This window comes from Protobothrops mucrosquamatus, unplaced genomic scaffold (genome assembly GCF_001527695.2).
Source record: "Protobothrops mucrosquamatus isolate PMUCROS unplaced genomic scaffold, P.Mucros_1.0 scaffold343, whole genome shotgun sequence".
Taxonomy (NCBI): Eukaryota; Metazoa; Chordata; class Lepidosauria; order Squamata; family Viperidae; genus Protobothrops; species Protobothrops mucrosquamatus.
This window is the reverse complement of record NW_015386680.1, coordinates 177,818-196,604: the sequence shown is the minus strand read 5'-3', so window position 1 is coordinate 196,604 and position 18,787 is coordinate 177,818. Positions and strand designations below refer to the sequence as shown.

General features: G+C 41.9%; 1 protein-coding gene across 1 annotated transcript in view; it reads right to left on the bottom strand.

The window, feature by feature from the left end:
* Window positions 1-18,787, bottom strand: part of ATXN10 (ataxin 10) — a 44,445-nt gene that overhangs the window by 5,712 nt on the left and 19,946 nt on the right. The window contains exons 8-10 of the mRNA XM_015815464.1: window positions 18,079-18,187; window positions 16,614-16,780; window positions 7,590-7,653 (exon numbers count right to left, since the gene is read on the bottom strand). Coding sequence (XP_015670950.1) covers window positions 7,590-7,653; window positions 16,614-16,780; window positions 18,079-18,187 — 340 coding nt within the window. The remainder of the gene's footprint in view (window positions 1-7,589; window positions 7,654-16,613; window positions 16,781-18,078; window positions 18,188-18,787) is intronic.

Sequence of the window (18,787 nt, the reverse complement as noted above, 5' to 3'; positions counted from 1 at the left end):
TGCAGCACTTAAAAATATAATGACATAAAATGGCACTGAAATACCACCTAATACACTACAACCTGGCTATCTCCAGATCCAGCAAGGTCCTACGTCTCCCTTCAGTTCACACTTCCTAGATACACACAACTCCAGCTCTGCTGCTCTTTCTGTACTGCGACATTTACCTAAACCCAGATTTCAAACACATTTTTCAAAATCTGTGGGAAAGCATCAGAACATGTTACCTGTTAAATAGTTGCCTGCACAGACAGATGGGCTAGGACAAAATTGTTTCAAATGATTGTCATGATGTTAAATGAGGGTTTTATGCACTTCAATACTGCCATAAAAACATAAAAGTCCAAGATGATTTTTTTTAAAAAGGCAAAAGAATACAAGAATACAAATAACACAGATTGTTTGGGGGAAATATCCTGCAGATTTGTGAAGGAAGTATGCAGATGACAACTGCTCTTTGGATTTTTATTTTTTTATTTTTGCATTGTTTAATACTACTGTATATGCCCCCTGGTTGGTTGGATTTAATTAGCTTGGCAGAACAACAGATGTATTTGCCTTCTAATACATATTCCTCTTACAAATGCATTTTCTTCTTTCTCTATTTTCAGAAAGGACCTCAAGATGAATGTAAATCTGGCCTTTTAAATGTTCTTAGTGGGTTTTTTTTTCAAATTCTATTTTTTTTTAGCATATTAACAGTATTAACTTTGCACGACGCAGCTTCAGTGACGGTGGTTTGATGGAAAGAAATAAAGAAATGGAACACAACACACTTTATCCAAAGATCCTGCCCTGCTAAGTATGTAAAAATAAGCCAAACAATTAGAAAAAAAAAAGAATATAAAATACTTCATTTAAGAAGTCCCTTCCAAGCCTTGGTAACGGCCTAGCCCTGGGTGGATGGTCACCTCCCTTGCCTGAAGCAGAGGATGGCAATAGGGGGAGCCACCAATAAGGAAGCCTCAGGGACCGAATCTATGGGTGTCGGGGGGGACATCTGCTTGTAAGCTACTTCGGGTCTGCAAGAAGGAGCACCCATCAAATGCCGCCAACCCAGGCCTCTTCCACCAAAAAGAAGAGCTGTCTTCATCTTTCAGCTAATGAAGAAACGAATTCTTCCAGGGACAATAAGCGGTTAAGAGTTTCCAGCGAGTTCTCTTGCTGCTGTGTTTTCTTATTTCTTTTCCAGGGAGTAAGGAGCAATTGCATCCCAGCCCATAGGATACTGGGCGGGTGTTGGGAGAGTTTAGTTTTTGTACCTTTGGTACAATATTTTGGACTTCCCCATTTTGGTTACTATCCTATTAAACCTACGATCAGTGAAACTGCAGTGAAATGGAACGAACACTTCTCATTTGTATGGTAACAAAGCCATTTACAACAAGAATCCTAAATTATTTTAACAATCCATAAATCTTAAGAGGAAATATTAATGTCCATACAAAAACTAGCTTTTCAAAGAGTACCCATCTCTCCCTTGAGGGCAGAGAAACTACACCAGGCAGGCAGCCATAAGTCATAAGGCAGCTACAGAGCCTGGGGGGTCTTGTACCCGTATCACATATGGAAGGAGACTTGCTAGCTAACACATCCTGGCCGCCCACTGCAGACCTTCCACCCCTTGATACAAATCCTAAATCCAGGTGGCGAGACACCACAGTTGGCAATCTTAGTTGCCGTCTTCTGCACTGGGCTTGGCTTCTGAATTGAATCCTGTGGCAGCTGCTTAAATAGTACGTTATAATACTGTAATCCCGATTTCAGGTTACTACTTTCTCCTGCCTTGGAAAGAAAGACTGTGCTCACGTCAGCCTCACTTGGCCACAGGCAACCGAGGCAAACTCTTTCCAGAATGGATCCCACTCCCTGGCTCCCCAAAGCCCCTCCAGCGCCCACCGCACCCCAATTCAGCTCCAGCTGCTCAAGCCTCGACCGACCCCCTCCCTGCCTTCGGCCCCCTCTCCCCCCCACCCAACCTCTCCCAATTCAGACGTCACACAGGACATAGGAGGCAGCCGCACTAATACGGCCTCCGTAGCCTTTTAATTATGAAATTGCAACTATTAACTGTTAAAAAAAATGCAGCCCCTGTGTTTTGAAAAATGCTGTCATAACAACATCGTGACCGTGAATAAATAAAGCCAAACGGTTGGTGAAATGGCTTCTGGGTGATTCCCCCCCCCCCCGAATGAATATGGGCTGGAAATGGAAGTATCAGCACCTATTCATTACCTCAAACGGCACGGCCATTTCGCCAATAAAGGGCTGCCCTGAAACCCGATAGTTTATGATTAAACTAACATTGCATTTAAATTTTTTATTCATTTTATTAATTAACCGGTAAAAGGACAGATGACTCAGCAACTGAAGCCGTCCTTTGGCTGAGACAGAGAGCCTGACAGTTTGACCCGTTCTAGCATTCAACTAAATGTGCCCACTTTGGCTGATCTCCACACTGTTGAGTCTTTCGGGGACCAGGCCAGGCCGGGGGGGGGGGGTGTCTGTGAGCTGCTCCCTGGGCTCCCTCCGCGTATTTTGTGACAGACAAACTCCGCCAAGCAGGTTTAGGCTCTAAATGGGAGCGTTACAATTTCCATTGGTTCAGATTACTTTGGTACCGACAAGTTGCTTTTGTTTCTGGCAGATGGTATTTTAATTTTGCTTTTGTTTGCCTTTTTATTCAAATCCATTTTGAATATTTTGATTCCAGAAATGTGTAACATACTGTACCATCTTTTGTAATGATGGCGTGTCTGATTTCCAACATCGGCACCTACAACTCACACCTGATTGTTGCTTTGAAATAATCCCACTGTACTGAAAAGAAAGACCGCACAAGGCATTCACACCTTTGAAATAGAACACACCTCTTGTGTTTCCCTTTTCAGTGGCCCAGATGGATTCCCCCCCCCCCACAGGTAGCTGAACGACAACTGTCTACGGAAAACTGGTTGGTTTCTCCAGGAAAGTCTTTCCTCGCATAACACAAAATAATCTGCCATTGTTGTACACCGCAACAACTTGATTTCTCTTAGATTTAACCTGAGGTTTCATAAACCACAATTATACTAATGGTTCCTTATCTAGGAGGCAGTCGGCAGCCTCCTGATCACTCCAGAGAGACAAAACCCCATTTCTCCTCTTCTTTGCGCATTACCGATATTTCACTTGCGGGGGGACAGTTTGCCAACACAGAAGGTCAAAAGCCACTTCCTTCCATCAACCAGACATTAAACTGTCTGTCATCGGAAGGGTCTGCTACCAACTGACACAACAAAACCATGTGTGCAAAAACTGAAGGCAGTTATGGAAGATCATCCTGGCTGGAATCCTGGATCCACTCATTCCGAAGCCGTTCCAGGGGATCCTCTTTTTCCCCAGCTAATGCAGAGCAGATCTCCCCTCTCAGGAGGAGGAACCGGGGAAGGAAGTTACTGGATTGCAAGGAGAGGTTTTGTTACAACGCAAGTAAATTGGACAGAAATTAACTTTATATATGTAAAAATGTCTATCTCAACTTTTTTTAGTGCATCTGTGTCAGTTTAAGTTATCGATTCTTAAAAATTGCTATTTGGAGGAGGATAAAGGTCTTACGAGATTAAAAAAAAAACAAAACTGGAGAAGAGGAAGAGTTACTACTCCCTCCCTCTGCACTTTTAAACAAACTCTTATTGATTGATTGGATTTATATGGCTGCCCAATTCACCTGCGTGTGACTCTGGACAAGGTACAGGTAGTCCTCAGATTACGACCACAACTGAGCCCAAAACCTCTGTTGCTAAGTGAGAAATTCGTTAAGTGAGCTGTGCTCCATTTTACGACCTTTCTTGTGACAGTTGATAAGTGAACCACTGCAGTTCTTCAATTAGGAACACGGTCGTTAAGTGGATCTGGCTTCCCCGTTCACTTTACTCGTCAGAAGGTTGAAAAAGGGGGATCGCGTGATGCCGGGACACTGCAACCGTCATAAGTGTGAGTCAGTTGTCAAGCATCCAAATGTAAATCACGTGACCATGGTGATGCCGCAACGGTCGTAAGTGTGAAAAATGGTCATGAGTCAACTTTTTTCAGAGTAGTTGTAACTCTGAACGGTCACTAAATGAACGGTTGTTAAGTCGAGGACCACCTGTACACAACTGAAACAAAACAGCATCATTTATCCATTAATGAGCTCAATTAGCCTGCAGTGGCTGATGGAGAGGGTCTAAGGCAAGGAAGTCATGGAAACCAGGGGGTCTCTCTCCCATTTTTACATGGCAGCTGGCCAAAGACCAGCTAGTGACAGCTTTGCAACTTTCTCCCTCTCCACCTCCAACCAGGCTGGATATACCAGAAGTGAAGGAACAGCCACAAGAACACAACTGTGGTCCACAATTATTTAAAAAAAAAACACAACAACACCAACCCCCAGATGGCTGCCCCACTAGCCTGAGCTCAACTTAATGGGCATTTGTATCCTTATCCCCCTCCCCCAACAGAAGTATTTGAAAGCCATCTTTGGCGTCGATTCTGGTTTCTCCGGATCAAGCAGGAACCACACAAAACTCATTGCCATCATTTCCTTCTCCTCTGCCCACGAACCTGGGGACCTTCTGAGCTGAAACAGGTCCACCCTGAAGTAAGGCTTCCAGGGGGACTTTCCTCACGAAAGGGTGACGTCCCCAACAATCCCTTGGTCAGAAGGGAAATCCACTTGGATCTATCCTGAAGAAGCCTCCTACGGCACAGATCCACAGACGAGGCCTCCCCGCCCTCCATTTCAGGGGGTGAGCCACAGAGGAAGGGTGAACGGTGGGAGGGCTCATGGCCCTTTGTGCACGGGAGTGAACTGTTGATGTGGTTTTTGCATGTGCATTTGGGGAAGATTCCTCCATGTCTTTGACTGTATCTTTGAAGCACTACCTGCTTTTTTTGGGGGGGGGGGGAGGGAGAGTTATCTGAAAGTTTTCAAGTGTTTTAAACACATAAATAAAAATCTCCTCTCTTATTTTCTTATATCATGAACACTGGCTGAGATTAATGATGACAAATTGATAGAAAACAACCATATCCATAGATCCAGATGACCAAGATTCAAGGATTTGTAGAGACAAAAGAGGAAAGCCATCCATGAACCTTCCTGTAAAACCATGTAAAACATCCCTAGGTTGGGTTGTGGTAGAAGAGGACTGGAAAATGTCCAATACGCAGCAATATTTTTTAGTGAATTACATTAAGTTTCCAAAAATCAGGCTGAGTGTCTCTTAAAGGTCGTTTACTCAAAAGCTTTACTCAAGAAAAATGACCCAACAGGGTCTTATGCAGACAAATCAAAGTTAGCCCTGCCTGACTACCCTTGTTCAAAACCCTGAAGACAGGATCTGGAAGATCAGGGAGGCAAATTCTGTCCCTTTCTCTCACTCAGGAGAAGCCGAATCGCTGAGCAGAGGGAAAAGTCCATAATTAACACATCACCAAACAATGGAGGGATGACCACCAACCGAGAGAGCTTTAAAAGAGGATTAGACAAATTCATTGAGGTTATTCATGGCTGCCTGCTAGCTATCGCTCCCTTCCTTCATATCCAAGGCGGCACTCCCCCCAATTTTACTGTCAAGAGAATATAAAACAGTTGTTAAAAAATAAACCTCTAAATCCCCAGATCATGTTTGGGGGCGATAAATGGCTCAAGGCTACTGGGTTGGAAAGATCAGTGGAAGATGGGACCTTGTTGGCCAGTAAGGGAACAGAATACAGGCCAGGAATGATGGCCTGTGCACCGTGAAATCACCACACAAATGACTTCATGACACCGAAGTGGTTTCTAACACAACCATGCATGAAGCTAAATGGAACTTACTCCAGATCTAGTACAGTTTATCTTACCACATACACACTTCATTCTTCCATTTTCTGGATAAAAGTTGAATCCAGTAAAATTAAAATGAATTAACTTGTATTAGTATTTTATTTATTTTTTTAACACAAAATGCTTTCAAACTACCATCAAGGAGGCACCAGTTAGTTCTCATTTAATAAGAAGTCATGAAGCTTAGAGATAAGTCTTTCTGTATCTCCCTGGTATTCACTAAGGGCCCCCCACCTCCACCCATCTGGCTGTTTGAGGGTATATTAAAAGGTACCTTCAGCCCAAGAAGCTGTGAAATCAGGATCCAGGAGAGATTTTCCACAGTTCTCAGGAATTAGATCACCTTAGGGTTAGGGTTAGGTCACCATGAACTCCTAGAGCAAAATGGACATCGCCAACAAATTCGGAGTGCTTGGGTATGGTTAGGAGGGCACTGACTTTTCTTGGCTGCCCTATCTATGTTTCCTGGTAAAATTCATGGGAAAATCTCATTGGAGGAAAATTCCACTTAGGGTTAGGTCACCATGAACTCGGAGAACAAAATGGACATCGCCAACAAACTCGGAGTGCTTGAGTATGGTTAGGAGGGCATTGACTTTTCTAGGCTGCCCTATCTACGATTCCTGGTAAAATACATGGGAAAATCCCATTGGAGGATCCAACCCCACTCGGATCCAAAGGACCACATGCTCATTAGCTGTCAGGATTTATTTTTCCTAGTCTCTTCTGGAGACTTTGCACATTTATCATAAACACTTTAAAAATCATGCATGTTCCTGTGGAACTTTCCATTCAAGGCCTCTTACTCTGATCAACAAAAATCTTTCTTTTTTTTAAAGCAAAGAATACCAGATGTTTATATTAAATATATATTCCACTACTCAAATGTAATAAAGTATGCATACTAACCTATTTGTTTGGTTCAGATGACTGATCTGAAGTTAGCTGATGCAAAAAAATCTACAATGACCAAGTTTGGTTAGGTATGATTACTAATCCTAATTTAATGTGACAACAATGAATCTGGGATATTCAGAAAGTTAGAGAACAAGATATAATGAGCTACAACCAAACTCTTTTCTTTAAAAGCTGTCCAAAAAGATATAGTTTCTCTCTTTGATCGTTACCCATCAAAAGAGGCAAGGCCATCTTAGCATAAGAGATTCACAACTAAGTCAAGTAGATTATAGGCAGGGAGAAAATTTATTTTTAACTTTTCTTCAAGATACTTGCAAGAGATTGTGTGAAATCTTATATCTTGCAATTTTCCAGCACCTTCTTTTACTGTAAAGAAATTGTAACCCAGAATAAAAAGCAAAATGAAAAATTAATACTTTGTATTAAAAATGTACCGTTTCTTGTTGGTAAAGAAAAATAAAGATGGGGGAAAAAATTCTGAAAGAAATAGTACAATCCATCTCTAAGCAGCTTCAATGCTGACAGAAAATGGAATAGTCTTGAGTTACTGTCAACTATGAAAAGAAAAAGAATCAAGAGTAAATCAAAATATTTTATTTGTTCGTGTCCCACCTTTATTACTTTTACAAATAAGGCAATAACATACATACCTTTCTCCTCCCATGCCTTTCCGTTGATTTTTCTTGAGAATGGTATTTTACGACCCTTTTCAAGGCAACAGAACAATTCTGTATTATTCCCAAAGAACTGACATACAAATCTGAGCCCCGCCAAGGAATATATATTTAGTTTAAAATCATGATACTAATAAAAAGGATACAAGGATTATTGTTATCAATGCTGCAGTTATCCAGGATCAATGGGATGCCATTTAACTCATACACCTAGGTGAAAAAAGGCATGTTTAATACCATTTTAATTGATGTACAATATTTATATGTTCCTATTCACTAAGACCATGGGCAATGAGCAGCAGCCAAAACTACAAAAGAAAAACATACTATAACGTAATGATGGATGCAATCATAAAATACGCAATGGTGTCCAACAGCCACATCGTAGATCAAAGACCTGCGGGAATAAAGCCATCTTCGGGGCCTTCCTAAGAGCCCCGGTGGCCAGAATGCCATATTGCAGTCTGACTCTGCCCACTGCCAGCAGTTCGATCCTGACCTGCTCAAGGTGGACTCAGCCTTCCATCCTTCCGAGGTTGATAAAATAAGGACCCAGATTGTTGGGGGGAGGCAAGATGCTTACTCTGTAAACCGCTTAGAGAGGGCACTATGAAGCAGTATATAAGTCTAAGTGCTATTGCTAAAGAAAAGAAGCCCAGGAGAGGACTGCTCCAGAATGGCTATTACCAAGATGGGGTGACCTCTTGCCCAACACCATCAACCACCCAATGGGGCAGCCTTCTCAACAGAACTTCTCTAGATGAACGGTGGAATCATGGTGGAGTTTCTTAAGGCAAACGCTGATTCTCTAAAAAAAAACCAACCTGGTCTAGGTATTCAATCACATAGGCAAGTTTCACGTCCTGAGCTGTACCATACCATTTGCTTGATTTGGGAGTAGCTTGAAAGACCTCAATCAATGCTTAAAAACTGAGGTTGCAACCTATGATATCGATTGCCTTGGCTAAAATGAACAAATGTAGCCCTTTGGAGGAAAGCGACCCAGTGTTTGGTATTAGCGGTGCCCTCTAATTACCTCTGCTCAATGAGCTGGTCATTGGGGGCTTCAAAGACTCTGGGTTTTGACAACTGATGATGACGAATGATGTGCCAGTCTGTAATAGCGGGTGAGAGTATGGTGTGTATTATCTGGTTGGGCACTGAGAGGGGAGTTCCCAGGGGTTTGGGGTATGGCATCAACTGAGACTTCAGAGAGTGGAGGATCAGCATGGAATTGTCATCTAGAAGACTCTGTGGCTTCAGTGCATCTAAGGGCACTTTCCCCAAGTAAATAGATATAAACCCTGTTTGTGAAGTAGGGCTATAAAGGATCAGATGGGATTGTTACTTGTTTACCTGCCTTTTTTTTCTTTGAGAGCTTCTGCACCATGGACAGAATCCTTGTGTGTCTAATCACAATTGGCTAAATAAAGTATTCTATTCTATTCTATGTTCTATGTTCTATGTTCTATTCTATAGTATTCTGTTGTGTTCTTTTGTGTTGTGTTGTGTTCTACTCTACTCTACTCTACTCCCTCTTCCTCCTCCCAGTCCATTCCATTCTACTCTTAGTACACAGCAGCTTCCCTGCCTGGGCTGGTGACTCTGTGGCTGATTTGGCAGCGGAATCCCCCAGGCCTCTGGTCCTGCTTTCCCTGATCCAGAGTGAGGGACAGTCTGGATGTCCAAGTCCAGAATGGTCCTGGTCCAGGGGACTGAAGGCCTGCCTCACAGTGGGAGGGTCACACAGTAGATCTTATGGGGGGGGGGGGTCTGCCTTGGGACAGTGGTGATGGGATTTGGAGTTAGGAGCGCTGTCACGAACAGTTCGTTCCCTGTTAGAATTCTGGTAGATGAGATCCACACAATTTAAATTTGCCAAGATTCAGAAACGTTACATTATGGATTCAGTAGACTATTTGGCTGAACACCCCCAGAGGAAATATATTAAATATATTTCAATGCCTTTCTTGTTGCCTTTCAGATTAATATTCACTTCACAACATCACAGCACATTTTGCCCCCAAGGTACGGATATAGTCTTTCCGCAGTTGCATTTCTTGAATAACTCAAATAACAATTTTACTACAACTTCTTTCAGAACTTACTTTTAACTATATTATTAAGTATAAAAATGGAAATACATTGCCCATTTTATATAACCGATTTTGCATTAATCATAAGATGTTAATTATTCTTTGTTGTGTAAATGATTAAGTTCCGGTCTAACAAGGTTCCTGGAACCAAAATGATCTTTGTTGGAACTAAAACCTAATTTGCAACTGAGTACAATTACATCACAATTCACGAGCTAAAGTAACTCTCCTCCTGCTCCACAAAAGTAAAGAATAGTCATATATTCGTATTAAATGTTTGGGTATGTCCAGGCATGCTAGCGCTCAGCATAAAAACTCTTACTGTGACAAAGTAATTACTGATTCTGACAGTTTTCATTCCAGAAGGCACACGTGAAAAATCAGTCAATTTTTGGCAGCATGTTCAGCAACAATGGAAAGGGAGTACTGCAAATATCGGATACACTTCACAACTGAAGTATTCTGCTCTACAAATAACATCAGCTTTAACTCAAAAAGGGAAGCCCCTGGCTACTTCCTGATCTTCACCGCCGAGTTATAGCTGAGTAACCCAGAGCTTAAAAACCAAAGCAACTCTTATCTACTCCCGTGTAATATTTTCTGGTTCCTATTATCACGTGTTTTTTTTCCTATCAAGAAGCAGTTAACTGATTAAGCACTGGACTCACCCTTCCAGAGTCACCTCTACATAAATTAATTGGTAGTCTAATGCCAGGGACCAGTTACTGGCTTCAGAACTTTAGTACCCCCCACGTATTATGGGATGGAGAAGTTAGTGTCATTTATAGAGGTGGAAGTCGGTGGAGGTGAATAAGTGCGGATTCTTACAGTATATGCCCGCTGGTCACCCCTGTTGGACAGTCAGGGCGTCCAGCAGCAGCCAAGTGATGTGAAGCCCACGGACCTTTCGGGAAAAAGCCGCACCTAAAAAGCAGAGCTGAGCCATCTTTCCCAGAACCGGGTGCCGTGGGGCGAGTATGCAGGGCGACTAGCTTATCAAGGGCAGGAAATCAGGAATCCAGGCCGTTCACGTGAAAATAGGGTTTATTAATTGTTTGAACTTTTATTGGATTGTTTTTCAGTCTGAAAGAATGCCTGGAGTATAACCGTCACCCTGTATGTGCTTACGTTAAGGAAACAATTATTGTCAGCTACCACACTTTCCATTTGAATTACAATATAATAATTAATGCCATATACTTCTTTGCTCAAAGATGTTGGAATAAAACTTTGAATAGTAAAAAAAAAAATAGGGTTTATTGTGTGCTAATGCTCTCCACAAGAGTATGAACTACAGGTAGTCCTCACGTTACGACCACAATGGATTCCAAAATTTATGTTGCTAAGTGAGAGATTTGTTAAGTGGGTTTTGCCCTATTTGTTAAGTGAATTGCTGCGGTTGTTAAGTTAGTGACATGGTTGTTAAGTGAATCCGGCTTCCCCATTGACTCTGCTGGCCAGAAGGTCACAAAAGGGGATCACGTGATCCCTGGGGGTTCCTGCGACCGTCATAAACGTGAGTCCGTTGCCAAGCATCTATCTGAATTTTGATCACGTGACGACGGAGGTGCTGCAACAGTCGTAAGTGTGAAAAACGGTCATAAATCAGTTTCTTCAATGCTGTTGCAACTCCGAGGGGTGACTCACAGGGCTACCTGTGCCAACCGCCAGGGCAAACGACTGGCAGGAGGTGAGAGTCAAGGGGACTCCGGGAGGGCTCGAATCTTGGATCTGAAGGGGGGGGGGCTCAAGGCGGGCGAGGCCTTCGACCCCCCCCCTCTCGGGCCCAGCCTGGTCACCTCCTACGTGGATCTTCTGCACATCCATCTCTGTATGTTCATCAAGTGCACACACGTGCCCCCCCCCCACCATCCTTGCAAAATTGCTAAATTATGTATTAGTAGCAAGGTCTGCTTCCTTTGCCTACGAAACAAGGTAAGCAGTAATTATCCCTCAACTTTGGCGGTATAATTTTTGACAGGACACCGAAGAAATAAGGAGAGTTAAAGGCTTTAAAAAACTCAGCACACCTAAAAGTGCAAATCATTCCAGAATTTCCCCCTCGCCAAAGCCCGCCGGCCTGTGTCGACCACCTCCTGAGATCTACCCGCCAGGTCCCACCTTCGGACTCCTCCCTAATCCTGGCTTCCATCCAAAGGAGAGAGAGCTACCACAACGTTCAGAACCGGAGCACCCGTGAGCACCGTCACGGGGCTGGCCAGGGCGCACAACCCCTAGCATTCAGACGCTCCCTCCACGGTGTGTGTGTGTGTGTGTGTGAGTGATATGTCCAGGGGAGAAGGCAATTCTGAGAAAAGGGAGAGGAGAGGAGCACGTGTCACAAACCTGCACCATCTCCAGTTTCCCACGTCTACCTGAAAGATACTGAATTACGGTCTTATTTCTGGTATTTAGATTACTGAGAAATTCAGGATGCTGAGGAACATCCATACTCACGATTTTTAAAAGTTACAGTAAGTATCTCAATAGAAACGTCTTTGGACTATTGCAGTGAAAGTCAGCTACTGATAAATTAGCACAAGCCGTCTTTCTTTGCCCACCACGTGAACAAGCCTGAACCCCCAAATAACCCCACCTACTTAGAGGAAGGGAGACAGCTGGAGTTAATTTTTAAAAGTTGGCTAAAGGTCTCTCTCAAAGCAAGGTGCAAATTTCCATCTGGTTTTTCTGGTAAGTCGAGAGGAAGAAGGCTCGTGTATTCTCTGATGCAGATCTCAGTGCCAGGGCTATAGGCACTTTGGCTTATAAAAGATGGAACTGTGGTTTGTGGCAAAAAGTCTATTATCAGAAATCACCACATCCTGCAAATCTGCTGAAAATTTATGGACGGAGGCTCCTTTCCCTTGACGTCTGCTGGGGTAGGAAAGGGGGTTCCGACGGGACCTGCACTGAGTCCTCCCAGAGGTCCCCAGGACCACAGATTCAAAGCACCCTATCATTACCCTATTGATTTCTAAAGTCCACATCACCCACCTAAACTATCTCCCTAAATAGAACATCATCTTGCATTGGTTTTGTAAGAATGCTAAATCAAAGGAGACTCATGGCAAAGCTGGATTTTTCTCCTATCTATATAATCAAGATTTTAATGAGATAAGCAGCCTTCCGCTACTGAATTCAAATTCCCAGGTACCTACCAGATGGGTTCCTCCATGCAATATTCACATTCATTTTTTAATTCTACATTTCTCCATGCTTATTGCCATATCAATTCTGTAAAGTTGAATTGGTTGAGAATGACTGGTTTTCCCAAAGTAACCAGTGAGTTTCCATCATAAATCTTGTGTCTAAGACCAGCTTCTATCTATGACATCGGCTGGGCCCAGGGCCCACCTAAACATGGCTGTAATTGCCTTGGTATCATTAGGACTTTTGTCATCCAAATAGCAGATTTGGGAAATCCAAAAACAATATTAAAATCATGAGTGGAGAGAAGAATCGAAGAAGAATCAACACAGGATCATTGTCTTCTGGGGGGAAAAATCATGTCTCTGAAGATGCTACTTGAATTTCAAGGGAAGTGGCTACTGATAATGAATGTGACTTCACCAAAATCCAAATAGCTGTTTTGGACAGACAATTATATTGTCCGGACAACTTTAAAAAAATTAACCTTTCATATACTTTGAAGACTGTTCAGTCTTCTGAGGAGAATTGGACTTCTGTCTTCAAAAAACATTAAATGTAATATGCTGTAACTATGTAAAGATGAGGAAAGTTGGAATAATCTCCAGAAGGGTATACATAACGGTAGATCAAATGGTCCGTACTGATGACTTATATCTAAGAACTCCATGCTGAGATTGCAACTCCCAGGGTTCAGAGATGGGTACCACAACCTCCCAAGTCGTGGCAATTTCCCAGAATGACACACCCTGCATCCTATTGCAATTATAATTTCAGTTTCCATAAACAATCCACAGAAACCCATCTAACTCCTCAAAATATCTCTTACAACTGAACAGTAAACATACATACCAACACCCCCAATACTCCACCATGAAGAACTGATGGGCTACATCTTCAATAATTTTTCCAAGGAATATTGAGACAAGAAATCTTCCACTTGGGACTGATGGACAAATAGTTGGGGGAAAAATAATGGAATGTTGTTTTTGTATAGAACTGCACCAAGATTATTGTGCGTACAAAGATGGAAAGATTACACAGTACCGCCAATGCACAAATGGTTGGTGAAGGTGACAGAACATGGTGTGAGATGGACAATTTGACTTGTTTGATCAGATAAAATACAAGATCTATGTTTGCTGGTGAGCTCTTATGAACCTTTTGCATAAAGCACAGAAAAATTAGCTTATAATTTATGGTTTTTATAATTAGAATAGAATATAGAAAGAGAAGAGTTATAATGAAAATTTAGGGAAAGAGATAAATATATAATTGTACTTATAATTGCTGTAAAGAAGACTGGAAATCACTTCTTTGTATCTTTTTTTCTTTTGTTTCTAATTTTCTTTTTCTTTCTTGAACTCTTGTTTTTTATTTTCTTCCATCTTCCTTTCTATGTTTTAGTTTACATTAATTTTTATCATTGTTCTTAAAATGTCTAATAAAAATGAAAGTTTAAAAAATATTTTTCCAACAAATAAAGAATTTATAGGGAAATTAATCCAATCTATGAAAATTGTCCAAACTACAGTGGGTGTCAGGCTGCCATGATGATTCAGGGGAGGGAAACCCCTCCCTCAAAAGTGGAAGACCCGGGAGTGGCTGAAGACCCTCTCATTTTGTGGGTGAGAAAGGACACCGGCCACATCACGGGGGATACAGCAGAATAAGGGGGTTGCCAAGTGGCCCCTACTGGGGTAGATGAAAGGGGGGGGGAGCCTGCAGAATCTTAAAAAACACAGCACTTTTTTTTATTACTAAGGAAAATGGAATGATCAAAATGATGATTCCCAGAATTAATAAAGAATTTAATGGCAAACTAATTAATGAGTTCATTAAAATGAAATATTTACCATGACAAATTCATTTGGTATTTCAGAAAAATGTAACAGATCTAAAATTGATATGAGCAATACCCCTTGTGACACGAGCTGCAATGTTTTATCTACAAACAAGCTATCATCTATTTGTATATAAAATTAAGAGTAACACAAAGTACTTAGGTTGTTGCAAAATATATATTCATATATGAACTAAAACAGCTCCTGAAAACTTTTATAATGTAATAACATAGACTTTGCCACCATCCAATCCCTATTTCATTTCATGGGCACCTAATATTTGATCATACTGATGAGTTTCATTAAGCAAAACCGGATCTTTTAAAATGTAGCAAGTGAAAAAAACAAATGTTTATTTTTTTACCATATTATCTAATTAATACTTGGAGACTATAGACAATAAATTCAGTTTCATGATTTGGTTGAATTGTAGGTATCTATTAGGTTGGATTGCTAAGATTAATTAATTTCGTGGAAGGCTATAATTTGCCATTCTGAATCAAGTGCCCAAGAAAAATCATACAGTTACTGCAAAGGATCTGCATAAGAGCCAAAGTATGTAGCCTGGCAGAGAGGAATATATGCCTCAGGCTTCTTCTCTCAACAAGATAATACATGAAGCAACCCAGCCTGGGATTTTGTGGTGCTTTCTGCAGTCAAAATTAAAGCAAGGAAGGCTTAAAGATATACCTGCTTCCTCCAGCTATCGCTCAGTACTTAGCAACAAGCAAAAACAGCAAAATAAAAACAAAAATCCATAGGGGATGAGAGCATTCTGTTTAGACACAAAATATGAAAACTTTATTAGCAATTATTTAGAGTATCCTCAAACTCATAGGGCTTTTTTTAGTTTTGTTCCCATTTGGGATAATTACCAAATAGTTCAAAATATTTCTGATCTACTTAAATATTTTTCTTTTCTAATATTTGATTTGCTGCAAAGTATAGAGAAGGGCCTGCCAGATTCATACATGGTCCCCTAAGTGTAGCATGATTCAAGTGTTTTTAACTTATAACTAGGGAACATAGCCACTATGGTTCATAAACCTTGGTTTATGCCCTGTGAGAACTAGGACACTTGTGACTTAAATTAAAAAACCATGCTTAAGCACACCATGACTTAGTGAGATATGTAAACTTGGTCCCATCCACCCGTCCGTCCATCCCAATGTACAGTATATGGCTGCCCATCTATCTATGAAACTCCGGGCAGCAACCAAGAAATGCAAATAAGGTACTCTAGGATCATAATCACCCCTGTTTGATCCTGAGGGAGACCGAAAGTATTTGCTTCCACACTTAAATGTGCTAGTCCAAACTGGAGGACGCTAGTGACGCTATTTGTGAAAAATGCAGTATTGTACATTTGGTCCTGTCCTCTGTTTAAACTAACTAGGTTCTCCTGAAATTCAGACAAGGAATTCTGAATAGTCACAGATGTTCATTTTTTTTCTTTATAGGTTTTTCAGACCCAGGGAAAATATTCAAGCCCAAAGTTGCTACTATTCATGCCCGATTAGTCTTTATCCTCAAACTGCCTACTTAGCAGCCTGTCTTTGAAACCTAAAACAACAAGCGTAACAATGACTAATGGTTTTCGACATTGAGAGGGCGAGGTCATGCTAACCTCTGTGAGTTGGCTGGCATGTAGGGGCCAAACTAAATGGGACATTAAGGGCTTCTTTGCATGTAATCCCCAAAGTATTTAAAATGGGGTTAGGGAAGAACAGGAATTAATAAGGTTCAAGCAGGTCTGAAGAAGACGGAAAGTCCTTCCTCTCCCGCAACCAGTATCTGTATTATGAGGAAATTCCCGTTCAGTGTGAAACCCCTGAGCTGCAGTTCATCAAGAAGTCCATCTCCTCAGCCTACGGACAATAGCCAGACAGCGGCTGTTCAGCCCACCAGAACCTTAAACAGCAACGGTCCTTCTCCTGGGGATTCAAGGGGCCATACAGCTTCTGGGCTATAGCAGAAGACTGAATGGGAGTGAGGAAGAACATCACACAGGGCCTTTCTTTGCAAAAGGGTGTCAAAGCTATGTGTCGTTGGCCCCACCGGGTGCTTCTATCGCCTGGCTTACCTTATCTTGGTTGCCCTTATTCCTGTAGCATAAATTTCCAATGAGACGAATCAGGTGTGATTTAAAGCCCACAGCTGGATGGGAAATTTCTTCCTGCTCTATTGAGTAAGTGACGGTGAAGATATTTGTGGTCTGCTTCCCAGCAAGATGTACAAGTTTCAGAAGGCCTAAACAAAGAAAATAATTTTTGCAGGTAGTAACATCGAAGAAAATCAATCTGATTCTACTTACAATTCAAAGAAACACTGAAACGGTCTCTTTCAGTAAAACGAGGAGGGGGAAAAGAACCTGGGGTTCCGGGGTGACTTGCAGACTCAATCACGGAGGGAGGTTACACATTTTGAACTCGACAACTGGCCTTGTCAAAAAGGAGAGGCAAAGTTCTCCAGTGTCATTTCAGAAGTAAAAAAAACAAAACAAAAACCCAACAACATAAAAATACACAGCAAGACAAAAAGTAAGAAATTAAAAAAAAAAATACACCCAACAAATTATTTAAACATCTAAATGTATTGCTGTTCTCCTCAACGTGAGTTCCAGTCCTGCCTTGGGCACGAAGCCGGCCGAGGGCCTCAGGGCCAGTCCCTCCCTGCCCCAGGAAGAAGGCAAGGGCAAAAAACATGTCGGAAGTCGAGCCGAGGAAACTGCAGGGGCCAGCCTCAGCCACGTCCCCAGGAGTAGTCAAGATGGAGCGGAAGGTACGCACACGCGCATGGGTGGGAAGAGACAGGCATGCCTGGTGAAAGGCTAAAACGGGCAGATCCTGGGACGCTGGTTCCCTGTGACTCTTGTCTCGTGCTTTTTGTATTCTCACTACTGTCAAGCACAAGTAGCAGATTCCTACGCAAGAAAGTCTCCCGGATACATAAAATGCAAAGGATCCCGGCTACTTTATGGCCTGCGCAAAGAGGATATTAGGCAGAACAGCTCAAAAGTGTTGCAAACAAAGGGGCAGAAATAATGTCCCTTGCTATTCTTCAGTACGGAGGGTCCTCAACTTACGACCACAATTGAGCCCAAAATCTAGATTGCTAAGAGAGACATTTGAGTTTTGCCCCATTTTATGACTTTTCTTGCCACGTTTGTTAAGTGAATCACTGCAGTTGTTAAGTTAGTAACCCGGTTGTTAAGTGAATCTGGCTTCCCCCGTTGACTTCAGGTTGCAAAAGGGAATCACGTGACCTCGGGTCACTGCAACCGTCACAAGTTTGAACCAGTTGCCAAGCATCCGAATGTGAATCCCGTGACCGTTGGGGATGCTGCAACGGTCATAAGTGTGAAACAACGGTCATAAGTCACCTTTTTTTCAGTGCCGTTGTAACTTCAATTGGTCACTCAATGAACTGTTGTTAAGTTGAGGACGACCTGTATTTACTCCTTGCACCACTTTATCTTCCAGCGAAATTAAAAACGATATTCTCTTTCAATTACACTATTTTGAAATCATTAAAAAATCCCCGCTTACCGAGAGCTACTTCAAGCAAACCGGGACAAGCCTGTAAAGGCCGCAGTTCTCCAGGACTTGATGTGGCTTCACAAAGAATATCAAGGAGACGGGCGGCAACCAGGGCTTCCTGCGGAGGGGGAGAGGCCACGTGTTTGAAATCAGATAATGCACTTCCATCATAAAACATAGAACTCTAATTAAATGATCTACTTCAACTCCTGCTTGACATTTAAATTCAGCAGGAGCCCTTACTGAGCAAGTAAGTGCGGCGTATCCTATTCTAAAGGAAAAATATTCCTAATATTCGACACAGACTGCTACGGATGGCAGCCCACCTTCCAGTGGACGTCATCGGACCTCTGTTCCAAGTGAAAAAGCACTTTCTTGAGGAGGATAAGGAAAACCTCGCTTCTGACTGAGCTGCCTCTTAAGGTACAGGCACGGGGGGGGGGGGAACTTACGACCGCAACTGAAGTTGTTAGCTGAACTATCAAAATGTATATTAATATTAATCTTCTAATAACTATTCAACTGGTACATTAAAGAGTATTTCTGAATGAGAGGGTTTTTTAAAAAAAATATTTCTGTCTATCCAGTATTAGAATATCGGAAACAGGATAAATTCTAATTTATTTACTCAACTGTTAATTCACTCTTGGCATTGTCAAATTCATACCTGGACTAACATATGCCAATTCTACCAATTGCCAAATTATCATTTGCGGAA